The sequence below is a fragment of the Phoenix dactylifera genome, chromosome 10, assembly GCF_009389715.1.
Source record: "Phoenix dactylifera cultivar Barhee BC4 chromosome 10, palm_55x_up_171113_PBpolish2nd_filt_p, whole genome shotgun sequence".
NCBI classification, from domain to species: Eukaryota; Viridiplantae; Streptophyta; class Magnoliopsida; order Arecales; family Arecaceae; genus Phoenix; species Phoenix dactylifera.
Window position 1 is genome coordinate 5,720,135 of NC_052401.1, and position 26,491 is coordinate 5,746,625.

General features: G+C 39.1%; 2 protein-coding genes across 2 annotated transcripts; both read left to right on the top strand.

The window, feature by feature from the left end:
- The first annotated feature begins 3,883 nt into the window (after window positions 1–3,883).
- On the top strand, window positions 3,884–7,708 carry LOC103708534 (transcription termination factor MTERF5, chloroplastic). Its single transcript, XM_008793495.4, has 4 exons — window positions 3,884–4,141; window positions 5,820–5,869; window positions 5,996–6,211; window positions 6,309–7,708. Exons 1-4 carry the CDS (start codon window positions 4,020–4,022, stop codon window positions 7,379–7,381), a joined length of 1,461 nt encoding a protein of 486 aa, XP_008791717.1. The 5' UTR covers window positions 3,884–4,019; the 3' UTR covers window positions 7,382–7,708.
- Window positions 7,709–8,760: 1,052 nt separating this feature from the next.
- On the top strand, window positions 8,761–26,481 carry LOC103708532 (protein phosphatase inhibitor 2-like). The gene is made up of 6 exons (XM_039131096.1): window positions 8,761–8,792; window positions 8,900–9,041; window positions 9,884–10,035; window positions 21,944–22,059; window positions 22,162–22,320; window positions 26,027–26,481. Exons 1-6 carry the CDS (start codon window positions 8,761–8,763, stop codon window positions 26,287–26,289), a joined length of 864 nt encoding a protein of 287 aa, XP_038987024.1. The 3' UTR covers window positions 26,290–26,481.
- The last annotated feature ends 10 nt before the right edge of the window (window positions 26,482–26,491 follow it).

Below are 26,491 nucleotides of genomic sequence, written 5' to 3' on the forward strand. Positions count from 1 at the left end.
AATAATTAATGATCATAATTATATTATAACAATCATTATAACTATAATAATCTTCTTGATTATTTTTAATAGAAAAGTAGCATCATTATTAAAGAGTAATTATAACATTATAAAGATTATTCAAAATAATGTAATAAGAAATTTGTTATAATAATAAATACGTATTTTATAATATACTAGTATGTTGTACTTGCCATGTAGGTGAAAAATTCTTCAATCTACATTCCTACCTTGTGAAAAAATAATTATTGAGGTGGGTTGGGTAAAGTGAATTTGATGGGGTTCCAAGAAAACCAAGAGAGGATCTTTATATAAATAGAAGAAGATAAATAAGAGGCGAGAATTAAAGAGAGGTTTAGAGAACAAAAAGCGGGAAGGAGAGGAGAGTATGGAGGGAGATGTGGGGTATTTATTTTTTTTATTCTCTTTTAAATTGAGGACATTAATTAGAGAATACACCAACGACCTATTAAATTGAAAGTGACGTACTAAGAGAGAGATTGAGATTTCACCTTTCATAACTAAAATTGAAATAATGACAGTTTCAAAATAATTAAAATAAAATGCAGTTCATTACTAAAATATTATATTGTTCATATGCGAGTTTAATAGATTAGCTAATACAAAAAAATAGGCTACTGAGTAGAGGGACAATTTCAACAATTCTATGAGGATGACCACAATCTATACTATATGCTTATAGGATTACTATAGATATAATATAACTATGATTTTATCATAATACTATTTACAAATTATAATAAGAATCATTATGATATAGTATTAATAATTTAATAAGTATATAATAATGATTATTATATTATGATAATGATTGCTAATATATTAAAAAATAATTAGATATGTTATAGAAAATATCTATATTTTAATAAATATATCATAATAGTAAATTGATATTTGTAATATATTATCAAAATAATCAGTTAATATTTAATATATTAATATTTATAATATTAAATTGTAATTTAAGTCGAACCAGCAAGAATGCAAGAGGATACAAGATGGGCAAGATAGATTTTGTAAGTTAAGTTGCAATTAATACTGTAGTCATTTATAATTGCTATACCAAATGCAAACTTACTTTTTTTATATAATTGAACTGCAAGTTGCAATTATATTGCATGCAACCAAACAACCACATGGAGAGAATTGAACTAATTACATTTGTAATTAACACGAAGTTGTACTTTTAAATATTTAATTTAGCATTATTTATACTAACTACACAAATGTTCCAGCAATAAGATCCCAAATCCCAGACAATAGCTAAACAACAATATCAAAAATCCTAGTCATTTCCATAGACTGTTGACATATAAACAAGCAAAGAGCAAGGGATTGGGAAGAACATATATCTCACTACTAGAATTTGTTTATAAAACCTGAAAAGCATATAAATTTGATCTTGAAAATATAAAATAATGAAAATTTTGAAAACTTTATCCGAAGGGAATGACAATGGGAAACAATGAGAGACAGAGGTAGAGGTAAAAGAGGAAGAGAGGAATTGGTAGGGGAGTGAGATGCACATAGAACTAGAAGAAAGGGGGTCCGCCGCCGCTAGTCTGCCGCCGGTCTTCGACCTTTGATGGGCTAAGAAAGAGAGAGGAGGCATTGGTGTTGTGGCCTCCCAAAGGGTCTTGATTTGAGAGCTCAGAGCAGAGAAAGGGTGGGAGGGGGTGGTGTTGCTGCCAGCTTGCCTCCGTGCCCCAGTGGCCAAGGAGCTTTGAGCTGAGAACAAAGAAGTATAGGAGTAGGGTCAGGACCAAACCATGTCTCCACCTAAATCTAGCCTGAATTTTTTTTTTTTTTGGGGCTCCGCAATAGACTTAGGCTCGAAAATTTTTACATAATCCAGGTCGAACTTGACTCGAGCCTAGGTTTAGGACCTGAACCAAATTAGGCCAGCCTAAATCACCTATTAGGCCAAAAATAAGTCTGGCTTGAACCTGATTAAAGTTTCATATTTTATATTACTGCTTCACAAGTAAATGAGCTAGCCAGAAATTGCATTCTCTCCCATAAAACAAGTAGATGATACATGATACATTATTTTTAGCTAAATCCATTCTAATTTGTTCTTTACTTCCGCATCATTCTCTCTAAATAACAATATAAAAAAATAAATTGGTCCGGACCCGAATTCGAGCTTAGTTTCGGCTTTTGTTTGGGCTCGAGCCCGAGCTGGGCCAATGCATGCCCGAGCCCAGCTCAAAAAATAAATGAGCTCTACATTTAGGCCTAAACCCAGTTCGAACTCTTTCAGACCTAGTCTATAACTCGGCCTGAAGTCAGCCCAACCTGATATCTTTATGCTGGCCTGAGCCCATTCTATCCCTATATAGGAGATATCTAATGATATGGTATCTCAAGTTGTTTATCTTCATTTATCTTTGTATGTTGTGGAGGGAGTCCGAAAAAGAATACATAAGAGATTAAGAGGAAAGGCAATGATGACCGAAGAAAAAGAAGAGAGCTCGTTGGTGCACAAATCGACCAATGGTGGCAACATGCAATTGGAGGTGCAAGTGCTAGGGTTTGGTGAAGGAGAATAGAAATTCTCTCTAAAGAGAGCACATACTAGCCCTCGTGAATAACCATTAATTTTTTTGCTACAACGCTTGCAAAAAAATCCATTTAGCAAGGGTTATGTTTCAACTGTCACAAAAGAAATTAATTATGTGCAAAGGCAAAGTTTAACCCTCACAAAAGACTTTGCGTCAATGTTTCTAGCGAGGACATGATTATACATCTGTGAGGACATTTGATTGCAAATAATTTTATATCTGACAAATATTTTATGATGGAATTTTGTTTGCTTTTGCAAAATCTTACAGCCCTTGCAAAAAATCCTCCTTCTTATAATATCAGAGATATCAAATGGTTGTTATAAGTAAAGATATGATCATCCTTTAGGACCTGATCATAGGATATGAGTCTAAATCACAGCAATATCATTAGTCTATACATTTATTTAATTATTTAATAATTTCTAAAAAGGATCAAGGTCCATGTACTTAGGCAATGAGTGCGTCCAAGATTTTGCCAATGTTTAAAATAACAACCATTAGGCTGTCATTCCAACGTAATGACTATTTATCAAGAATGATGGCTGTTAGTTAAGATTTACATTATCCGCTTAAAATAGAGTAACTCTTTCACCATCTGAAAAGATAAATGCCATTTTTTTTATCGATCATTAAGTTTGTTAAAATGATAAATCATGATTATTATAGTAATATTTTTATTTCAAAATAATTTAATTTTAACAACTTTAAGCAAATAATAATCATTATAAACTTCGACATGACTCTTATGAGTTGAAGCAAGGGAGATGTTGAAACAAGTATAATTTTCATATTGAGCCCCCTTTTTCTTGGCCTTAGCAGCACTCCCTTACTTGGCACCCTCCGGCTTGTTGGTACCGCTAGCCACGACTTGGCCGTCGGCTCCCCCTCCGCCCCCCTCCTCGCTCACCCTGTTGTCCCACCCTTTTTTTCACCCGGTTACCAGTCGCGTTGCCGATAGCCGCCGCACTTCCTTCCAGCCAGCCCACCTTCTTTCTTCTCCTTCTCTTCCAATTTTTTAAATATTATTTTCACTAATCCAACCTGGCATCCATGCCAACCTGGCATCCATGCCATCCAGCCACATAAGCAGTCCATGAGTGTGGACCGGGCTCATGCTCCAATTGTTTGGAGTCCGGAGGACCCTACTGGAGTAATTGTTACATGAAACAGGTTCAGTGGACCGGTCCAATAGTCACTCGCCACATCACTGTGCCATCCTGTTATCCACCGTACACGTGCCTCTGGATTTGGACGGGTCCACCGAGCTCTGAGATGAGAGGATTGGAAGTTGTACGAGACAATATCAGCTTCTCACAAAGCTCGGCGCCGTCTCTCCCCCGGGCGCAGCAACCTCAACAATCGCCTTCATCCCTTCCAAAATCCCCGTCGATCGGGCGACCTTAACCTCCCCGGAGCCATTCTCGGTAGCCGATGGCAGCCGTGCGGGCTTGGAAGGCGCCCGCTCGACCCGTTCCCTTTGGTGGTCATCCAAACCCTGCAGAGCCCCCTAACCAACTACTTCCCTCTTTAAGACCCATCACACCTTCCTTCAGGTCAGTAACCATTTCTACACCCTTCATATTATATTCTCTGTCATGTAAAGAACTTAGCTTTGGCTATAAATCTGATCCTAGGATTGCATGTTGGGTATTAGGAGATAATTATATAGAGAAAGATGCAGAAGAGAGAAAAAACTCAAGGAACGTAGTATATGAGAGAGCAGCAAGGCAGGGCAAGGCAACAAGTGGCTATAGTTACAATAACGACGATATGAAGATTGACGAGCAGTGATCCATGAGTATCTCATGCTATATATTAGTTATTATCTAATGGTCCGTGGGATATGTGGAAAAATGTATAGATTCTGAGCAGTCCATGATTAGTTTAGAAAATCATTCCAAAAATAATTCTTTAAAGGATACTTCTAATTTATTTTTGCTTTGAGAACTATGAAAGGACTATTTTTTCGAGTTGTATAGTCATCATTCTCATCCTCTATGAAATTGCAACTGTAGAAACAGAGCGAGCCCTTTCTGAGCATGGTTGTTTTGAACTCTAGATGACATTTAGTGATAGTTGCTGTATACATATGTTGGGGCTATTTGTATGCAGCCGAGCATGATAAGGTATAGCTAGTTTTAGTAATAAACATGGATGATGTCTTGCTGGATATGATTTTGGCAGTAGTGATATGGCTGGAAACACCACCTCTATGCTTTTTGATGAAATGTCTGTGTGTAAGTCCAATTTCGGCACAATACAATATTGTCTTAGTCAGGTTAGCTATTCGTCAGAATTTTCACAATACTTTCTCACAAATGTTTGACAACAATTTTTATTAGTAAATGATTAGATCTCTTAGTTAAGACGTTTGTGAGAACTAGATGCATCTTTATGAGACTCTCTTATGCTATCAAGCACTGTAATTTGTGAAATGTCTAAAATTATTCAAGTTGTCAAGCATTCTTTGAGAAATTAACTTCTATTACTCCAGTGGCCTGGAATCATTTTTATCATTCATTTTTTGCATACTCCCAATGTCTATTAAGAAAATAATTGGGACTCAATATCCTTTATAAGGAGACATTATGATCTATCCATATATATTTCTCATTGCCTACTGGTCATATTTTGATTACTAATTATATAATTTCTTGCTTGTGTTGCCTATATGTAAGTTCTTTTCTCTAATCTGATAGCTGGATTCACCCACTCGTAATATTCTTGCACACAAAGATCTGACTACCACTGTTAGATTGCAGAAAACCTTGTAAAGGGACCATTACAACATGTATATATTAACTGCTTCATGATTATATATGGAGCAATATATTGAGATATGTACGAGTGCCGTGTTGTTGGACAGATTTCTTTCAGTAACTAATTGATCTCCCTTTAGTTTGTCAGGTTATTTTATGTGCCATAGTTCTCTTTGAAAGCATTTTCACTGCCATCTTATTCATGAAACTGACCTCTAGCTTGCTGATCAATAGCCTACTTTCTCCTTGTATATTAGTATTAGTTAGAAAACTTCGTACAGGGCATTCCAAGTAAAAAAGAGTACCACCTTTATGTTTAATACTAATGGCAACACTGCTGACTCATCATAGACAGAAAATGAAGCTCGTGTCCGGAAACTCACTGTATAGTCGGCATCTCAATCCAAGAATTCTGCTTCATGCATATATGTGATTACTTTTGACAAGATGCAATGTTCTTTCATCTATACAGGGTTCAACTTAAAATTTGCCAGCAATTCTTCATCTGCAAAGCAAAAACATGTGAGTTTGCCTCTTTCATCGCTTTCCTTTGGCATTGCTATCTAATTTTCACACTGTTAGTTAATGGGGAAACATTTTTTTTCCTTGAATCTATGTCTTTATTGCGATGTTTAAATGTAATTGCAGATGAATATGGAGTAGCTAGCGATTTCAACTTTAATGCAATTCCTTCGAGTTTGTTGGCTGCAGAGAGAGAGGAGGCAAAAGCTGTATTATCATTGTTTTTGAGAAAACAGGGTTTGAGCAATGCAATGGCAGCAAGGACTATCAAGAAGTCAGATTGTTTTATTGACAACCTCATATCAAAACTCCATACAATACATAAATCTCGATATCTAGTCGGTTCGAATTCCAAACAATGCATTCTTTTACTTACCAAACACCCTATTGTCACCTACCGCCATTGGCCTAACTAATCTTGTCGTGCTTTCTTTTGTAGGAAGAGAGCTTACCACACTTGAAATCAGAAATGCACTTGCTCCATACCTAGACTCACTTCTTGAAGAACATGGAGATGTTTTGGTGGATGTGGTGGAGAGCTTTCCGAACCCTCCAGGTGTCAAAAGATCCGTTCTGACTTCTCCTGTAAAAGTCGTCGGTCCTTCCTCCAAGAAAGAAAGAGCCATTGCTCGAGTGAGTCAACGGAGTCCTGAAGGCCTACTGCCAGAACATGTCCTGTACCTCATGGACCTCGGTATGGACCTTGACCGGATTAAGGACATTGCCCGTAGGTTCCCAGCCTTTGCTTACTACAATTTGGACCGCAAAATTAAACCTGTGGTGGAGCTATTCCTAGAGCTTGGCGTGCCCCAGTCAGACATTCCTACCATTCTTTATAAAAGACCTCAGCTATGTGGTATCAGCTTATCAGAGAATCTGAAACCCATGATGACTTATTTAGAGAGTTTGGGTGTGGATAACAGCCAGTGGTCTAAGGTGATATACCGGTTCCCTGCATTGCTCACTTACAGCAGACAGAAGGTGAAGGCGTCCGTGGATTACCTTTCTGAACTGGGTGTTTCGGAAAAGAATATTGGAAAAATTTTGACACGCTGCCCTCATATCATAAGCTATAGTGTGGATGATAATCTTAAACCCACAGTTGAATACTTTCGTTCAATGGGTGTTAATGTTGCCTCTCTTATTCACAAATGCCCGCAGACTTTTGGCTTGAGCATAGAGGCGAATCTCAAGCCAGTTACAGAGTTTTTCCTGGAGAGGGGTTACAGCATTGAAGAGGTTGGTACCATGGTTCATAGATATGGAGCTTTATATACTTTCAGTTTGAGTGACAATGTGATGCCAAAATGGAACTTCTTCTTGACAATGGAATACCCAAGATCAGAGCTTGTCAAATTTCCTCATTACTTCGGCTACAGCTTGGAGGATAGAATAAAACCTAGATATAAACGAGTGAAAGAATGTGGGGTGACGCTTGTGCTGAACCAGGTGCTGTCTGTTTCAAATAGTCAGTTTGAGAAGATACTTGAGAAAAAGATGGGTAAACTATGAGTTGCTCACCTTCGAAAAGGAAAACATACTGATGATTTGCAAGCAAGGGCAGATATTGAAGAACCCAGACTGCAGCAATGATGGAACCAATAATCCTATTTAGCATTAAATTGCTGCTGGTCATACATTTTAATTGCATTGGAATTGAGATTACGTGGTATGGTGTCTGTAGCCTTTTGTACACTATTTGCATGTTGTAAGCTTGCTTTCTGACAATACTGAATGCTTTGTTTACCAGTGTTTGATTTATCAACAACAGCATCTGCAACGTTTGATTGCAAAATGCTAGTTTTGACCAAATTGTTATCCACTAGGTTTTAGTGGCAATCCATGCAACAGTTACATGATTCCTTGAGTGTTAGCATCACGCGAGCATTGGTGGAACCAATATTTTTCATGTTTCAACGACCAGGATTTGTTCTTTGATTTTGCTAATATGTTACTGATGAGGCGAGAATTCAGCGCATCAGAAAGAAAAGCTTTGTGTATTAGACTTCCTATGTAAGGAATTTCTAAGAAACATATTCTCCTCTAGAGGGAGGGCAATCAATCACCTGATTAGCTGTCCGGGAGTGAGAGAAATTTTTCTTTTGTTCGAGGTGCAGAGACATTGCAGGAACCAATTGTTTCTTATGCTTGAACCACCATGGTTTGTTCTTTGGTACTGCTACTATATTACTGATAAGGCAATATTTCAGCAGCATCGAAAACTAGAAAAGCTTTTCATGTCAGACTTCCTATGTAAGCAGGGTAAGTTTGATTTCTATGTTCTCATGGTGCTAGATCAGAAGCAACAATATAAAGTGGTCGGCGTTGCTTCCAAATAAATACAAACACACAAATGCACACAATATACAGAGAATCTGTATTCCATGTATATTTCAAATGCAGACTACGTACTTTTGCACCCGACTACTTTGAATTTTATGTACAGTTTAGTGGTGATAAGGAGTGTGGTAAGACAATATTGCTATTTTGCTTTTCTGGCGAGATATTTAAGATTTCAATAACCATTAACCAGTATCTGCTAATATAGCATCCAAGGTGTTGAACTGACAGATGCGAGTTTTAAATTCAGGATGAATCACAAACAAGTTTCAAATGATATAATGAGTAAGAGAAGCATCCATGTGAACAAAAAATAATGGTTTATTATTATAATGAAAGTTGGCTTTTGTTTCATCACTTTTGTTAATGTTCACTCCAATGTGTGTCAGTGGCCTGTGTTGTGGAACATGTTTAAGGGGAAATTTTTCTATGATTGTTATAAAATCCCGTTCTGCTAAACAAAATTTTCTTTCCTCCATTTGAGATGTTATAGCCCGACTTTAGAGTTTAAAACTTTGGCTTACTTCTTATTCAAGTGGCTTGGAATTGCCATGCCAAGTCTTCAGGGATATGATATCAAATGGTTTGAAAGTTCTACTTCCTTACTTTATGTACTTACTATTAGTGACAAGGACAGGGATAAGAAAGATCAGTATTGTTTATGTTTCTGATCTGACATGCGTTATCCAGTGTTTATAGTTGCTTGGCATGTTCCTCCATCCATTTCAGCTTATTCATTAGTTACCATCATGATGTGATAGAGATATGCCAGCAAGGCAATAAAGATGGCAGTGGTGTTGATGGCAAGGCTAATAATAAAATATATTTGGAGGTAATAATGGTGGTAGAGATGATTAGCAAGAGGAATGATAATGGAGATAGCACTGGTGGCGATGAAAAATATATTGTTACATTAATAATTTAGAGATAATATTTTTTTAATAAAAAATAAAAATAAATAGTATCAAATATATTTTTGTCTCAATTTTTGTAATTGTATTTTTCAAATAAAAAATAAGAAATAAAAGTGATGCTAGACAAACGTTATTTTTGCCTTTTCTTTCATTTTTTTTTCAGTTATTTTTGTTTTCTTTTGTTGCTGCAACCCATAAAATTAGCTATGTCATTGTTCGCTTGGTTTCTTTCCCATGGTAAGACCTTACATTCCACTCAGGATGATGTCCCATCACATTTCTTCATTAGATATAATTAATATATATATATATATATATATATATATATATACAGATTTTATTAAGAATCATGGTAAGAGAGCTTCTGCCTCAAAACCATGAGCCTAATCAAAACAATATAAACCTTTAAAAAATTGAAGATATTTAAAACACATAAATTTCGGCTGCAATTGACAATATATTTTTAGTTCAAGATGTCTGATGTTTATCACTGATTTTAAATAAACCTTTAAAAAAGTGACGACCCACTTGACCTGTCTCTATTTGACAACGTGCATTGTTCAAATAAACTGGGCCTGGCCCCGGCCATGGCCCAGATAAAAAAATCCGAAGCGGGCGAGACGAGCCTCACTCGGAAATTGCGGTGGGCCTCCCAACGTCCGCTACTTGACGACGTTATGATTGCTCCCGGTCGAGTGGAAATAAAAAGAAAATGTCGGTCCGATATATATATGGGCCGGATCGGTCCTTGGAGTTTTAGTACGCGTCTCAGCTCGACCGCTCCGTTGACATCGCCCGCCTCGCCCTGTCGCCCCTTCTTGAGGTATCAAAAGTTTCAAGAAATACCCCAACATTCGTCTCTCTCTCTCTCTCCACACACACGCCGATTTCTATTTGGGTCTTTGATTTGAGGTATGCATTTCAAATTACTGGATTTCGATTGCTATTATTTCCCATACCTATTTCTTGTTTCTAAGATTTTACCTTTTTGGCAGTCCATAGCATATTTTTGGTATTTTGATGATCAAAACAGTGATTAGTTGCATATTGTGGGGCTTTTATGCAATAGAATCGATTCTAGGATCCCATTTTATGATAGATGGTTTTAGGAGCGGAATGCATCGATATATTGGTTAAATTTTACAGATAATATTATTTTTTGGAATAGTATTATGAGAATAATAAGGGCTTGTTGGTCTTCAGAATAAATAAAGTACTAACTCAATTTCTTGACTTTTTTGGCCGTCTGTGTTCTTGAATTTGAACCTTGTTTCTTTTTATTTTTGAGAAAATTCAAATAAAAAAAAACATCCACCACACTATGTTGTGGTGGCTTTTGACGAAATTAATGCATGGTATGGGGCTACTTCGTTGGATTTTTGTTTTTGGTTTTTTGAGGTCATGGGCTTGACTCCAAGTTATGGCATGCATGGGGTTTTGGTTTTTCTTAGAGGATTTGAAGTCTAATAATGTAGCTCAGGCGAAGTTAAGCAAAAGTTCATTTAGTTAAGTTCTTGGTTTTAATGGATTATTGCCAAATTGTTTATTCTATCATAGAACCAACTAAAAAGGATAGTTTCTGGTAAGTTTGGTAGAATTGTAGCTTTTTTGGGTCATTTCCAGAGGATGTAGTGAGGTGCATGTCAATTTTAAGACATGTATATAGTTTATACTATCTTTTGCTGCAATAGATGCACTGATTTTATTAAATATTCTGGATCTACAAATTTATAATTCACTTTTGTTAAACTATGTCTCCTTATTGTCCTTCTTGGTCGACATATCATTTTTTTCTTCACTTCACTTTTTAGGTAATACTTCTGTGATTGTTTCGGCATCTTACAGAATACTTCATTTCCTCGATGGATTGACGTCCACCATGAGGCACCAAATGCGAGCTTCATTTTTTCTGAAAGAAAAAAAACTTAATATTCTTTGGTCTTGTTTTTAATCCTGCGGGGAGAGGGCTGTGCGACCCCGTGCTCTCTCGCTCCCTCCTTGATTTCTTTTAATCTTGCAAGGAGATAGCTGTGTGACCCTCATCCTCTCCCCCTTCTACTCTCTTGCTCCCTCCCTCCCTGCCCCTCGTGCTCCATTCCTCAGCTATCATGCCAGATTGCGGGATGTTCCCAAACACGCTCTAAATTGTTCATTATTTCACAAACAACCTACTGCTCCACTATTTGATTAGCTTTTATTTTTGATTGCTCTGGAAATTAGAGAAGCTTTACTCCTTTCATATGAAAGGCAGGCTTATATGAATTTATGATACATTGCCTGTGCTCATAGTCTACCATGAACTGAAGCAAGAAGTACATGCTAGGTGACATTTTACTAGGAGATTCCATGAGCTAAGATGGCATGAAGTCCTAAACCACTCCTCAAAATTGTTGCTAATTCTGTACAATTTTCAAATATGAAGGAAGTGCTGTCCAATACAATTTTAAGTTGCATATTTTAGAACTGTTATTTGTAGTGGCTTTTGGTCACTTGATTTTTATTTCTTTAGTAAATACAATTTTGATTGAAAACTAGAATTTAGAGATCAAGGTACGAACCCATGCCAGTCATTAGCTAATATGTCATGTACCTTATTAAGGGTCAATATGCCTAGGTAAAAACTAAAGATGATATCAAGAGTTATGGGATTTGTATGCCTCGGCATGATGCAATATGGGGCAATTCGGCATGGTTCGCCAGAATTGGGTGCAACGGGCCCCAATGTACCAGTCCCTAGCTAGTAGGGCCATCTTGCACATTTTCTTTAACATTTGTTGTAGGTGATAGGGTTACCAATAGAAGTCTAGTTGCATTAAAATTTTATCCCATATAGGTCAGCAGTTCTACTATGTTATCCTTAATCTCCATTTATGGAGTCCAGTATGACTCTTAGAAGATTTGGCGGCCCATTGCAAAGTTGTTATTGGTTGCTTTCAATTACTTCTTGAATTAATGACTCCAACTTTCTAGTCTCTATCTTTGGGTGTAGGTGGCCTTATAAAATCTCTTGTTTTGTCGGAGTAGATGGAAAAATTTACGAAACCTTTGATCTTCTTGTTTTTTAACCCTAAAACTTATACCATTAGACTTAACTAAAGCTTTTCTACTAACTACTAGTTCGATTGGTTATTTGGTTCAAAGTTTTTCTTTGTAGTCATGCATAAAATTTTTAGATGGAAATTGTTCTTTTGAATCAAAAGGTGTTTGCCTTTCTCTACTTCAACTTTGACGCAGGTTAAATTGAATCTTTGAAATGAAATTTCGATCATAGTTACCTTTGGGAGCAGTTTTTATAAACCAAAGATAATTGATAAGCAGTGGATTTAGTTGATGATGGAATTGGAAAGGACAACAAAAGATATTGAAATGGAACAGTATCTTGGTGACACATTTGTGCCTAAACTGGAGGAACTAAACTTGAAGTAACTTAAGCATAAGCCATAAAAGTGGGTGAGCTTCCGCTTACTTAAGGTGCAACTAGACTGACGACTATCCCATTTTGTGCTTATGAAGAGTTGGTGACCATGGGTCTAGCAGAGTATATGCAATGGATTCATAAGCTATGATAATCAAAAGAGTTTGTGATCACCAAATGCATGATCAATAGAGTAATTATTGACCTGGGTCTGATATGTCCTTATGTTTCCTTTGTAGCTAGGGTATGGAGCATGATGATAGTGGGTTATTTTACCATACTTGTAAGGTAGCTGGGCCATATATTCCTTTAAATAACATAACAAAACCATGTTTTGTAAAACTATTTGATAATGCAGAAGTAAGTTCCAAAATCTATATATCATGATAAATAACATAAAATTCTTGATGACTGCAAGCAAAGCTTGGAAGAGAGCATAATATTTTATTGAAAATGCGGTAAATTGGAAGTGATAGACAACAATCCTCCCAAAGTATAATGTTGCTGGAAATTGGACCCGGGGGCCGCCGCGAAGCCAGGGGAGGAGGAGCTCCGCTGCCGGAAGGGCGGACGGCGGTGCGCCGGCCGGCTGCGTCCTTCTGTGGAGTGAGTGAGCGAAGAAGGGAGTGCGTCCTGTCCTGTCCTGTCCTGTAAAAAAGCCGGTGGCCGGGCTCTCCGGCGCCGGCCCTCCGATGCTTAAGTCAGAGGGGGCGAGTATGTGGAGAGAGCAAGCAAGAGAGCGAAGAAGAGAGATATGTGGAGAAGATAAAGAGAATATTGTGCTCAATTGTGTCTGTGCTGTTTATTTTTTGTCCCGGTCCGAGTCCGGGTCCGGTCCTCCCCCTTTCTTTCCCCCAGGTTCCCTTTTATAGAGGGATATTGTGTTACCTGGGAGGTGACAGGGGAATTTGTCCTCTTTTGTAATAATTGGGCACCATTTGGCCTATTAATGGCGTAGTGGAGAATAAGGCCGAATCAGACCGGAACCAGGGAGTTGTCACGGTCGATCGGACCTGTTGGAGTGGTTGAACCGTCGGCCGTGGTGGGCCTGGGGTCCGTGGATGGTAAGTGCATTTATTACCGAGTGAACCGGCGGTCAGGGAGAGCCATACGCTTTGATGGTTCAGTGATCCGGAGATCGCCTTGAGCCGTGTTCATTAAATGACTGAGTGCATCGGAGACTTGAGGGGGTCTCGTGCATTAATGGCAGGTCGTGCCGAATACCTGCGGAGATCTTATGCCTTGATAACTTGGAGATAGCGGCAGGTTGTAGTGGAGTTGCCAGGTTCCTTAGAGGGTTAGGCGGGAGTTGAATATTTGGTCAAGGCAATCGGCTCGGCAGGGGGTGCCGAGCCGAGCTGGTCGCCCAATGGGGCGCCCTGTGGCGGGGTCACTCCTGCTCTGTTAGGAACCTAATTTGTGTTAGGTTGTAAGTAAATAGTACATGATGGAGTACTTCTGGTCGGCGTCCTTCGGGCGAGCACCTTCTAGCCGAGTGCCTCTATTTGGCGCTTTTTGTCTCTGGTCAGCGCTTTCTAGTCGAGCGCTTCTCTGGTCGGCGTCCTCCGGTTGGCTCTTTCTAGCCGAGCACCCCTACTTGGTTATTTTGGTTGGGCGCCTCTTCTTGGCGCTCTCTTCGGTCGGCGCCCTTCAGTCGAACATCTTTCTGGTCGGCGCTCTTTGGCCGAACGTCTTTCTGGTCGGCGCTCTTTGGCCGAGCGCCTCCGCGGCGGTATGACTTGGGGTTTTTCCCCCAACATATAAAATATCACAACTAGAGGAAATGAAGAGGACTGTACAGCAATTCTGGGCCTAAAAGTTAAGCAACCCTCCAAGTGCACAGAATCCATGTATGGGCAAAAGACTGCACAAAATGGAATTCAGGCCCTTGAATCCCGCAAAAAAATGAACAGATGCAAGTGGGTCTGTAGGAATTTAAAAAGTCCCTATTGAAGAGTTAAGGTATGAATGACCCAAAACTATTGGAATTGGTTGGTCTGGAAATCCAAACTAAGCTCTGGTTAATTCGGAGTGAAAAATGGAAGATTCAAGAAGAGTTCTGGGCTGGCCAGCAACTGCTCCAACAATTGATATAGGATGGTTATGAATTAAGAGCAAACTCTGGGTGTTGTTGCTGGATGAGATTGTTGTTACTTGGTAGAGATGAAACTATGATTATTACCTGTCACCATCTGCTGGTTGAACAGGTATAGAATAGGAGATGAATAGAACATACGTTGAATGACCAAACTTCATGATTAAGCATACCTTGAAGCAATAAGCTAAAATTTTATATTTTTCCATTTATAGTGACCAAATCATTGTATTTTTTTTTCTAAAATTTATTCTTTGTTTGATGAGCTCTCTGATGTAAAAAGGATTGATATCTTTGTGGACATTAAAGGTTGGGCATGGAATCCTCTTGAGTGATTTGTGGGTGAAGTTCAGACTTATATTGGCAAAGGTTATACAAAAAAGATGGAGACATCTATTCTACTATTAAAATCAAATTTCTGAATGGGGTGTTAGGTTCTGCTCATGGGTCATCCATCTCCAGACCTTGTGCTTCATATGTGGCATATTCTACTATATATAGATATCAAGTTCTTGCCAAGTTTACAGAATGAATAAAAGGTTTATATTTACTAAATCATGTAATTTCGAATTATTCTTGGAGGAATCCTATAGAAATTAACAATTTGATATATAATCCTTTCCTATATATCATAACATGGTGGCTTGATCACATCTTTAGCCTTTTATTGTATACAATGTCATTTAGTATGATAGTGTAAATAAAGACAAACACCCATCTACCTGCTTCAATTTGGTGGAACTTGCCAAATCATCCTGAGAGGTACCTCAAGCACATAAATTCCTTTTCCTCATTTGCTAGTTTTCTTTGTTGTACATGTAATTTCAAGGAATGCTGAACCATCCCGTACCGGCTGGTTCAGCTCGTACCGAACCGGTACCGGTGCTGACCCTTTCGGTTTGGCATTACAAAACGGTTTCGACCCTATGGGGCCGGAACTATAGTGGTACCGGGTCAGAACCGGCCTAAATCGGTCGAAACCGGCTGGTACTAGAGGTATACCGGACGGAACCAGACCGGTTGGGTCAAGACTTGGTGCGAACCGGCACCAAGTCCGGTTTGAGCTGCGCGTGCAGCGCGCGGGGGTCTATGGCATTAAATGCCATAGCCATTGTGGCATTTAATGCCACAGCGTGGCTGTGGCATTCGCGCCGCGCGGTTCGAACTAGGGGTGGCAATCGGGTCGGGTCGGATATAAACGGGTCGGATCAGATACAGATCGGGTCAAAAAAATCATAAACTTGAATTTGACCTGTTTATTAAACAGGTCAGAAATTACAAACTGAACCCGACCTGTTTATTAAACAAGTAACCCAACCCGACTCATTTAACCTGTTTAATAAACGGGTCGGGTTACCTGCTTAATAAACAGGTAAACAGGTCAAGAAACCCGTTTAAGACCCAACTCCCTTCCCTCCCCGTTCTCTCCTCACAGCCTCACCCGTCTCCATTTTTTTTTCCGGTAAAATCTCACCCGTCTCCTCCAAGACGGCAAGACCTCCTTCCTCTTCCTCACCCTTCCAGCCCCAAAGACGCCGCCTCCCCCTCCGTTCGCCGCCGCCCACCTCCCGGAAGCCCTGTTTAAGACCCAACCCCCTCCCCTCCCCGTTCTCCCCTCACGGCCTCACGTGTCTCCATTTTTTTTCCCGGTAAAACCTCATCCGTCTCCTCCAAGACGGCAAGACCTCCTTCCTCTTCCTCACCCTTCCAGCCCCAAAGACGCCGCCTCCCCCTCCGTTTGCCGCCGACGGCCGCCGCCCACCTCCCGAAAGCCCTGCCTCGGAAGTCGGAAAGTCCCACGACCCCAACCGCGGCAAGCCCTAGGCCGTCGACCCCCGCGTCTCCCTCCGCGGCCACCACTTCCTTCTTCGCTTCTCTGACGACCCCTCCGAGCCTTGGCCCCCTCCTCCGACCTCGACGCTGGTGGCGCTGTCGTCGTTGTCGAGTCTTTCCTCACCGACCTCCTCGGCATTATCGAAGGCCTCGGCAAGGGGAGGCAATGGCCGGCTCCGATCTTCGACAGAGGGGCGACGGCCGGAGGGGCGACAGCCAGAGGGAGACCTTCGGCGGCTCGGCAGCTGGTGGAAGAGAGGGGGAGATGGAGGAGGGAAAAAGGGAAAGAGCCCGAGGGCTCTAGGGTTTCTTAATTTCTTTTAGTTAGTTTTCATCTATGATCTCCCAGCCATTGGATCTTGGTCCTCTTGGAACCTCCATCTATTTTATGTGGGATAAAATAAGGCCCAATAAGGCCCATCTATTAAACAGGTTATACGGGTTAAACGGGTCAGATATTGAAAACCTATATCCGACCCAATTAATAAATAGGTTAAATGGGTCAACTTGTTTACGACCCGAACCTGTTTAAGCCAAACCCAAACCTGTTTATGGCAGGTCGAACACGGGTCGGATTGGCGGGTCGGGTCATATTTTGCCACCCTTAGTTCGAAACCAAACCGGTCTGGTGGCCGACCGGTACGCCGATCGGTACCGGTTCGGCGATCCTTGTGTAATTCATAATTCAATATGTGTATGCTTTGTATTAGTGAGCACACCTCCACTTGTAAGTTCATTATGCTAGTTAAATTATTTGACATTTTATGTTCAAGACAAATATAATTCTTGACTGACAAATGTAATTGCACATATAATGTCACTAGCAGGCAAGATTTCTAACTTTTAAAAGGTTTTGTACATGTAGGTTGACTTCACATTAATTGTGGGAGTTTTTGTCAGTTAGGGCGATTCAGAATTCTAAAAAATGGGGTTAGTATAATTTCTTTTAAGAAGGCTTAGTTGCTGTATCTGTACCTATTCTCTTACATTTTGCTGATACTTGGTTGTCATTTAAGCAAATTTTCTAATAGTTATATACTTACGCATAGATTGCATTATGTGTTGCATTATGTCCATGAAATATTTACTCACCATTATGCTTCACATATTACCTAATCAGCTTAAATTGTAGTGTAGTGGCATATGACATTACTTAGCTGAGTTCATGCAAGAGTGATTTTAATATGTAAACCATAAGATAGTGTATGTGATGCTCATAATGACTATTTACTTTGAAATTGTCTAGGATTATCCAGTGAGACTTGATAGTGCAAAAATCATGTATTTTTTTGCTTTCCAAAAATTGATAAGTAACATCCTCATGCAGGCATTGATTACCAGTTCTTGATGTATTGGTTATTTTTTAGCAATGGTTGAATTTGGAAACAAATTATTTGGGTTTACTCTGTAAAATTTAACACTAGGGTATAAATCCCGATCTCAAGACCCCTTCAATCCAAGGCCAAGTTGGGAGGATATGAGAACGCTCCTGTCGCAACACTTGGGATCGATTGGCATCCAAGTGATTCACCGGTATGCCTTTTTTTGTTTGTTTTATTGTTTAGGAGTTTCCAGAAGTTGTACGTCAAAATTTAGTGTGGAGCCTATGATTGGGTTTGTGGTGCAGTATCAGTATCAACCCTAGTGGGATTGAAAAAAATAAAAAAATTTAAATGAAACACTACCTATCAATCGTCCCATGAACAAAAAGGTGATGAGTTTAAATAAAGCAATAGAAGACCTGTAAACAACCATTAGAAACAGGAAATATGGGAAAAATAAAAACAAAAATAATTAAAAATATTGTTGTTGCAGTAAATGAGTGGGCTAGCAAGCCATCCCAAGTGGCGGGCCGCACTGAGATGGGATAGTCTGGATCAAACCATTCCTTAAACCCTTGAGTAAACATGGAATTTAAGAACTTTGCCGAATAAATGCTAAATCTCTTGTGGTAGTTCCCCAAAGCTGTGGAGTTGTCTTGGGCTAGCAATTTAGTATCTCTGGTAGCATGATAATGCAAAATCTCGTCAAGTCGTGAAACTAATCAACACAATTACATAATTTTGTCCACTAAGATGACGTTTGGATGCTAGATAACTAACTGGAGGATAGATATTTTTAACTGTACATAACCAACCCTTCTACCACATATCCTTGAGCTAGTAATATTGTCTATCTACTTGAAGTTTGAGGGTTAGTTGGTTAGGTTATGGGGAAAAGTAAAGAAAAATAAGAGAGAGAAGAGAGTTTTGTGCATTGACCAGGCAAACTTGCACCCCAGATTTGGATGATGTTTGGCTGGTTAAGTGAATAACCATCCACTGACCCCCACTTAACTAGAAACCAAATAAAATCTTTGGTTGTTTGTTAAGTGATAACCACTTAACTAGCCAAACCCTCACAAAAAATAGGGGCTTATTTCTAGCTTGTCAATGCACCAAAAAGGTGCTTAACCTAGTTAAACTTATTTCATCACTCCAAATGAAATTTGTTTAACCACCTCGTTATTATCCCCACCCTCATTTTACTACCTAAACTATTCCTCCCCCACCCTTTTGATACTCCCAGTCCACTGGTTTACTGTGCGCTCCTCTCTATGGTGGTGGATTGTGGCTTGACATCGGCTGCTCCATATCCCTTCCCTGGTTGATCCTGACCCTCGTGCAATCTTCGCTGGGGTTTGTCACCAATTGAGCATCCCCTTTTTTGTTGGCCCACACTTGAGCTGGAGTTGCCCTCTCTTCCTCTCTTATGAAGCTGAATGGCTCCATACTGGATTGACGACCTCTACCTCGCCATTGACCATCTACCCTTGAGGAGCCTCAGATCTGGTCTCCTTTTCTGCCACTTCCAACACCTTGAATCACACTCATGACAGCGTTATGGACATTGTCCACCCTTGGTTCTAGCCCTAATGCTTGCAGCAACCCAGGCCACCTGTCGGACCCTCGATCCAGGCTAACTGTCGTCCCATCTCGAAGGTCTGACGGATAGGTCTTTCAAAATCTTTTTTTTTTTTTTTTTTGTCAAAATCACTTGCTTATCTTCCCCCTCTATATGGGATCTATGAATGATTGATCATCCCTGGGATCTTGATTGGCAGTAATGAGGAGAGTATGATCACTTGAACCAGGTGTAGAGGTCGGAGCCAGCTTCTTTTTATGTCAGTCAATATAGTTGCAATGAAAATTAGTTGTCTTGCATGGTTGGATGATCCCATGAGTTGTTTATATATGAGAGGAGAGGTACTTTACCTTTTCATTAGACAAGGCAAAGGGCCTTAATCACTTAACCCCTATCTATCCAACAAAACAACACGTTTTTTTCCATCCTGACAATAACGTTAGGTTCAGCAAGCAGCAACTACACGCCAACTTTTCTAACCCATGGATAAGTGATTAAAGGATCATCACCTGGAGTATAGAATTATCTACTACCCCCTGGTTAGCTCTAGAATATGAAATGTGCATAATCTATATAAACAATCTATCTAAAGTTGACTGCCTTATCTGAATCAAAATTTATTGATTACTGGTCTTGCATACCTATGACGTCTATATCAGCAATAATGCTTGTAGTGTTACTTAAAGTCTTTTAATCAGGCCTCATGGTTTTATAAGAAAGAATTGTAAATTTCTTATTACAATATCTCAAAACATGGTTGTGGAATCATATAGCTAAGCTAGGGGATGGATCCTTAAAATGGCCTAGACAGTTCTCTGGAGATGAAAGACAGCTAAGCATGAAAATTGCTGCCATACTTTAAAGTTCAATGCAATCTACAACAATATATCTTCACAATATCTCATCATATTTGACGTCATTAAAACCATTTGAACCCTTTAAATAGTTATACTAAACAAACATAATCATGTTTTGAGCAACAAGAAAAGAAAATTGAAAAAGAAACTAAAAAAAAAAGAAGTAAGAAGGAGATGAGAAAAAAAAGGGAGTTAAAACAGAAGAAATTTCCTCTCAAAGAAAAAACAGAAAAAAATTGGAATAGGTGACATCAAAGAAAGAAATAAGAAAGAGAAGCAGGGAGAGAGCAGCTTTATTTAAATTGGGAGAAACAAAGAAAGAAAGGGGGGAGAAAAAGATAATGAATACTTATGGAAAATGGAAAAATTAAGGAGGAAATGTGGAAGATGAGGAAAAAGCAAGGGAAAAAGAATAACTCAAGAACTGAAATTTTATAATATTAATGCGGCATAGGAGAAAGAAGAAAAAGTATGCTCTGTTGTATTATCCTGCGGGTCATCTATGTCATGCTTTACTCTAATCCATGTTAACATTTTCTAGTTTTATATCATTCTTCTCTTGAATTCTACTATGATAATTGTCAAGAAATATGGCTGCATGCATTTTAATAAATTTGACCTAAAAATGTGAATAAACATGTACACCTCTTTGTAGTATCTGAATCTGATACTAATACCTAAGCAGAACTGGACTCATACCAACAAACCAATAAATGGACCGTAAACTACATTTTTGTCGTAATATAGTAGCTCTTAAGGAAAAAGAATGTATATTGGTGAAACATTGAAATAATTGAGGATATGAGTTTCTATTTTAGAATGTTTATTATGCTGATTGACCTTTTTCAGTTTGTATGCTCTAATTTCTTTTAATATAGTACGACATGTACTAATTTGTTCTAAGCTAGCAAAATAAAAAATATATGCTACAAGTAGGGATGGCAATCGGATCAGGTCAGGTTAGATATGGATAGGGTTGGATGCGGGTTGGGTCAAAAATCTGTCAATCAAATCCGATTTGTCCATTAAACAGGTCAAAACTTCAAATCTAAATCCGACTTTTTTTTACTAAACAGGTAACCCGATCTGATCCGCATAACCTGTTTGCTAAACAGATTGAGTTAGGTTAAACGGGTTAAATAGGTCAGGTCAAGATCCGACCTAATTATTAAACTTGTCAAAACATGTTAAATAGATCAAAGCTCTAAATCTGAATCTGACCCTGTTTAATAAACAGGTCTAGATGGGTTGACCCATTTATGACCCAAACCTATTTATATCAAATCCAAACATTCTTAAAGTAGGTCATTTACAAGTTGGTTTGACGGGTCGGATCATAAATTTCCACCCCTAGCTATAGGACGATGTAATTAAACTGCCAGTATTTCCTTTTTCCATTACAGTCATACTTGATTGACATTTGCTATTTCTTCATTGTAGAATTCTGGAATATGTTTAGTTGACTGGAACCATAATCTGCAATTTGCACAAGTTTGCTATCTTTAGATATATTGCAGACCTGATCACTATTTTTTAATGCTGCACTCATTTTGGCAAGTTACTAACCAGTGAATCCTGTTCATGCTTATTCTTAACTAGGGGTCGTGTGCGATCTATCTTTAGATATATTGCAGACCTTATCCCTATGTTATAATGTTACACTCATTTTGGGAAGTTACTAGCCAGTGAATCCTGTTCATGCTTATTCTTAACTAGGGGTCGTGTGCGATGGAACGAGGCAAACTTGAATGAGATTGAAGCAAATAAACCAGTAAGGCAGAAAATCACTGAGCCTAAGACACCATATCACCCTATGATTGTTGATGAGGATGGTTTGTCTGTGCAACTTTCATTCCATCTGTCCTATCTACTTTAGCCTGTATTATCATGACTCTTTTTAACTAACAGCTACAATCGGATGCTTGATTTTGTAGGTTCTGTGTCACCAAGACGTGCTTTTGATGAATGCTTGGATGAATCTGCTCGCACAGAAGCAATTCTTACTGCCTTGAATGATGTAGCTTCTTCAAGCAGACGGCATGGGGGTTGGACATCTTCTGAAGATGAAGCAGATGCCATGGAACAAGACGAAGGTTGTTAGCTGCTTCTTATGGCTTTTTAATCTTTCTACTTAGCTGTTGGTGCCTCTCTTTTCCCATTTCTATCTTGCTGTTAGTACTTCTGTCTTGCTGAATATGTGAATGGATTTTTCATATGTTGGATACTCAGTATGACTAGGTTTTGGTTTAGGTGCTGCTTTTGTTTTTTCACCATGAAACATGCACTGTTCAAGTGAATGCTCTGTCTGGAGCAAAAATGACATCATAAGCAGTTGTATTTGTCCTCACCTGGTCTAGTACATAAATTACTTGTTTTCTTTATGCGTACAAGGTTTATGATGTTATCACAAACAGATTGTTGAGCAATAAAGAGGGTGTTGGCACAAATTAAGAGCATAGGGTTGAAAATGTGGTGATGCTGGGAAAATAAAGTTATAAATGAGTACTTTAGCCGAAGAGAGAAAATTCATTGTATGGTGGAATTGTTAAGGAATAGTGTCCTTTAGGTGCAAGAAGATAGAGCGATCAGCAGCATGAGCTTCTAAAATGATTGCAGAGCAGAGCTTTGCCTTTGAAGAAGCTGTTTTCTTGCATTAATGCATTACCTATGGACAGGGAGTAACATTTGCAATTACCTTGTTTTGGATGTGGCATTTTCACCTGGCTATTTACGTTCAAAAGACATGCTGAAGAAGAGGTAATGGGAGAATATTAGTGCTTTTGGGTTAAGTCTTTGGAGCAGAAGTTAGTCCTGAAAAGGTTGATAAAAAACTGGAGCTGGGACCGACATTTTGGTTAGCTGGAGCAAGGTAAGGATCTTTTCACCTGATCTTCAGCCAGACATTTATCTTTAGCTTGGTTACCTAGAGTTAAAAGTTTTTTGTTGAAAAAAAAGTAATGGGAGAGATCTTTGCAGTTTTGGTTAGGCTTTTGGAGCTGAATTTAGACCTAGAAATCTTGATGGATGACAGGATTTAGTGCCATAATTATTACTTGATGTCTTTATGTGATTTTTTGCTGATGCATGATCCTGAAACCCACACAAAGTCAATCCTTTTGCAATCCAAGTTTTTCTATGGCTAGTACATTCAAAAGTCTATTGTGATCATTAAACGATCTTAGAATATTTAGTTATGTTTATAATGTTTACTTAAAGAAGCAATCATAGGTAACAGTATCTTGCTCAGAGGTGGAAATTCTTTCAAAGATGGCAACTTGTGCAGAAACTGTCTTGAATGCCTTGTAGATCTATTTAGGGGATACAATTGAAAAGGTTCTAAATGCAGGGTGTCATTAATATTCTGAAAGGCATAAGTTAATATGGTAAGTGTGAAGAGAATTTTTAACAGAATATGGAGGTCATGAAGAATTTGGTTAGAGACGTGGCAGAGATTAAAGTTTAGGCTTGTTTATTGCTGGTTTGAGGCTTTTTTTGTTCGGGTTTGGTTCTTTTTGTTTTGGGTGTTTTCTTTATTTTCTTTCTTTCTTTCTTTCTTGATTGGTTAATCTAGGAGTGGAAACCCACCCTAACCTGCATATATAAAGTTGCAGCCTATAGAATCAGTCATTACAAAAGAAACGAGCTAAGTTGGAAGGCACTGTTTTCTTTATTTTTGACACTGTATTTCTGATGGCAATTTGATTTGTTTTAGTGTGCTACCCAAGGACTGCTGTGCCGGAACTAAGGTCCGGACTGGTTGCTTGGCGGCACGGGTCAATACGACCCCATGTCGTTCTGTGTCTGGCCTGTACCGACACAATAGAAGGGGCAGAGGAGAAGGAGAATGGGAGAGAGAAAAAGAGAGAGGGAGGGAGAGAGAGGGAGGGTGGCAGAGGCCGATGGAGGGTTGGCGAGTCATGCGAAGGAAGCGGAGGAGGGGCTTTGCCTTTGGTTCCTCTGTTTCATTCGAAACAGGAGTTCCGGAGGGGCCCTTTTATTTTTGGGGTTTTTAAGTAAAGTCGGCAAACCCTTTGCCGAAATAAAAAAAATTAAGTGAAGTCGGCAAAGGGTTTGACGACTTTACTTAAAAATCGCAAAAATAAAAAGGGGCCTCCTCCGGGATCCTTGTTCCTCCGCCTTCTCCACACAGCTCTCCGGCCCTTTGCCAGCCGGCCTCTACCTCTCTCTCTTTTCCTTCCTCTCCCTCTCCCTCTCCCTTCCTCCCTTGCTCTCTTTTTCTCTCTTTCCTTCTCCTTCTCCCCCTCCATTGTCAGCTTCTTGTTTTGGTTGCCGGAATTGTTCCAGTTCGCCGCCGGTACAGCTTGGTACGCCCCGAACCGGACAATTTTGGACGGTTCTGCCAACCATGATGCTACCACTCTAAGTCTTTAAGATTGATGGTTTTCATTATTGTTACTAGGTTCTTTTAGTTTGGAATGGGAGAATTTGACATGTTGCACATATGACACTTGATCAAGTCCCAAGGCTCGTACAAAAGGTAGCCATTTGCAGCCTTGATCTCTAGAACTCTTGATCGGTTAAGCCATCAAGATTTGCAGTTACAAAGAATGGAGGGAAAGGATCAAATGAAACAATAAAAAAAAAGAATAAATGCAAAACAAAGGAAGATCTATGGAAACTAGAGAAATGGGGTGAGAGGGAGAAGCCAAACAAACAGGCAAGAACTGCATGGCTTAAATATCTAGGCCACGTGTATGGGAACTAGAGAAATGGGGTGAGAGGGAGAAAGCCAAACAAATAGGCAAGAACTGCATGGCTTATTATCTAGGCCACGTGTCATGGCTTAAATATCTGGGCAAGAACTGGCTAGGATGGCTCTTAAGCAGGGCTAACAGTCCAGACCACCCATCATAAATTGCTGATCACTTACATGTTCACATATGTTTAGTCCTTAAGTGCTGAAATCGGTCCATTTTGACTGAAAACCGATCAATTTTATGAAGCCATCTACCACATTTATTCGTTACTGACTCAAGACAACTACTGTGCATGTGAGTATGAATAATCCATCTTTTCTTTTCTTTGCTAAAGCAAAAGTTCTATTACTATTGCCTAGCATATGAAGAGCCTGCAAAGCCCTCATCAAGCTCTCGATGTTGAATAAACTAAGAAATTTTAAACTTAATATGTACTAGGTACTTAATATCGAGTTTTTGTGTTCTACAACAGACTTTTTAAAAATTCTGCCATATCGCATTTACTTAGAAAATGTTGTTTCTTGAGTTCATAGTAGAGATGTGCGTCGATCATATCTTTCCTGCTACATGCTAACATGACACTCGTAGTTGATTTAGACTACCATCGGCATCATAGTAATGTTTTACTTTTACATGCCATCTTTATATCCTGTTGATGAGATGTAGAGGACTGTAGAAAATAGTTTTTAATAATGAGGGATGAGTCCTGCAAGTCTCTCGTGTTTCCTTTAGTTTGAGATTTTCTTCCCTCTCTTACTTTTCCATTGTGCCACTTACTGATTAGAAGGAAAACTAATGGTGGCCTATTTAGCTTAAGGGCATTTGTTGGCCAGTTGAAAGGTTGATGTTAATATGGCCTATATAGGTTTTAAGGGCATTTCTTGGCCAGTTCAAAGGTTGATGTTAATATGGCCTATATAGGTTTTAAGGGCATTACTTGGCCAGTTGGAAGGTTGATGTTAATTGACTTCTTTCAATATGCCTAATGATTATATGATTTTAAAATCAAGTGGACAATATGCTGAATCGAAAGTCTATACCGACCATGTAATGAGTTGTGTTTCCCATTTTTTTTTCTCAGATTCCGAAACAGATAGAGCAAGATTAAGTTTCAAGGAGCACCGACGGGCTCACTATGATGAATTCCATAAGGTGAAGGAATTACTACGGACGGGTTCCCTTGGAGATTCTGAGGCGGACAGAAGCAGCAATGGCCAGGAAAAGGGTGAGAACTCGACTTCTTTGATGGATGGTGTGAAGGAAGCTGACACTGGTGAAGCTCAAAATACTGAGCTGAATCAAAATCAAGAGATGCATCCTCCATGTGACGGAGCCTGTAAATGATATTCATTGTTATTTAAGGTAGCATGGAATTTAGTATGGAGATGCATGACTTACCATCTCTTTTATTGAAGAAAATACTAGTTCCTGACCGTGAAAAATCTGTGCTAGCAGTTATTTTTCACAATACTCGAAAACTTTCCGATGTGAAATCTCCACTTCTCTAATCCATCTAGACATGTTCTCTTTTCCTTTCTTTTGTGAC

What these genes read in the sequence shown, in the direction of transcription:
- LOC103708534 (XM_008793495.4), top strand. Translation starts at nt 4,020, where the DNA reads ATGGCAGCCGTGCGGGCTTGGAAGGCGCCCGCTCGACCCGTTCCCTTT. An exon ending in CCCATCACACCTTCCTTCAG is followed by an intron (nt 4,142 to 5,819) that starts GTCAGTAACCAT and finishes TCATCTATACAG; the next exon opens with GGTTCAACTTAAAATTTGCC. An exon ending in CATCTGCAAAGCAAAAACAT is followed by an intron (nt 5,870 to 5,995) that starts GTGAGTTTGCCT and finishes ATGTAATTGCAG; the next exon opens with ATGAATATGGAGTAGCTAGC.
- LOC103708532 (XM_039131096.1), top strand. Translation starts at nt 8,761, where the DNA reads ATGCCAAGTCTTCAGGGATATGATATCAAATG. An exon ending in CAGGGATATGATATCAAATG is followed by an intron (nt 8,793 to 8,899) that starts GTTTGAAAGTTC and finishes TGCGTTATCCAG; the next exon opens with TGTTTATAGTTGCTTGGCAT. An exon ending in ATAATAAAATATATTTGGAG is followed by an intron (nt 9,042 to 9,883) that starts GTAATAATGGTG and finishes TTGGAGTTTTAG; the next exon opens with TACGCGTCTCAGCTCGACCG.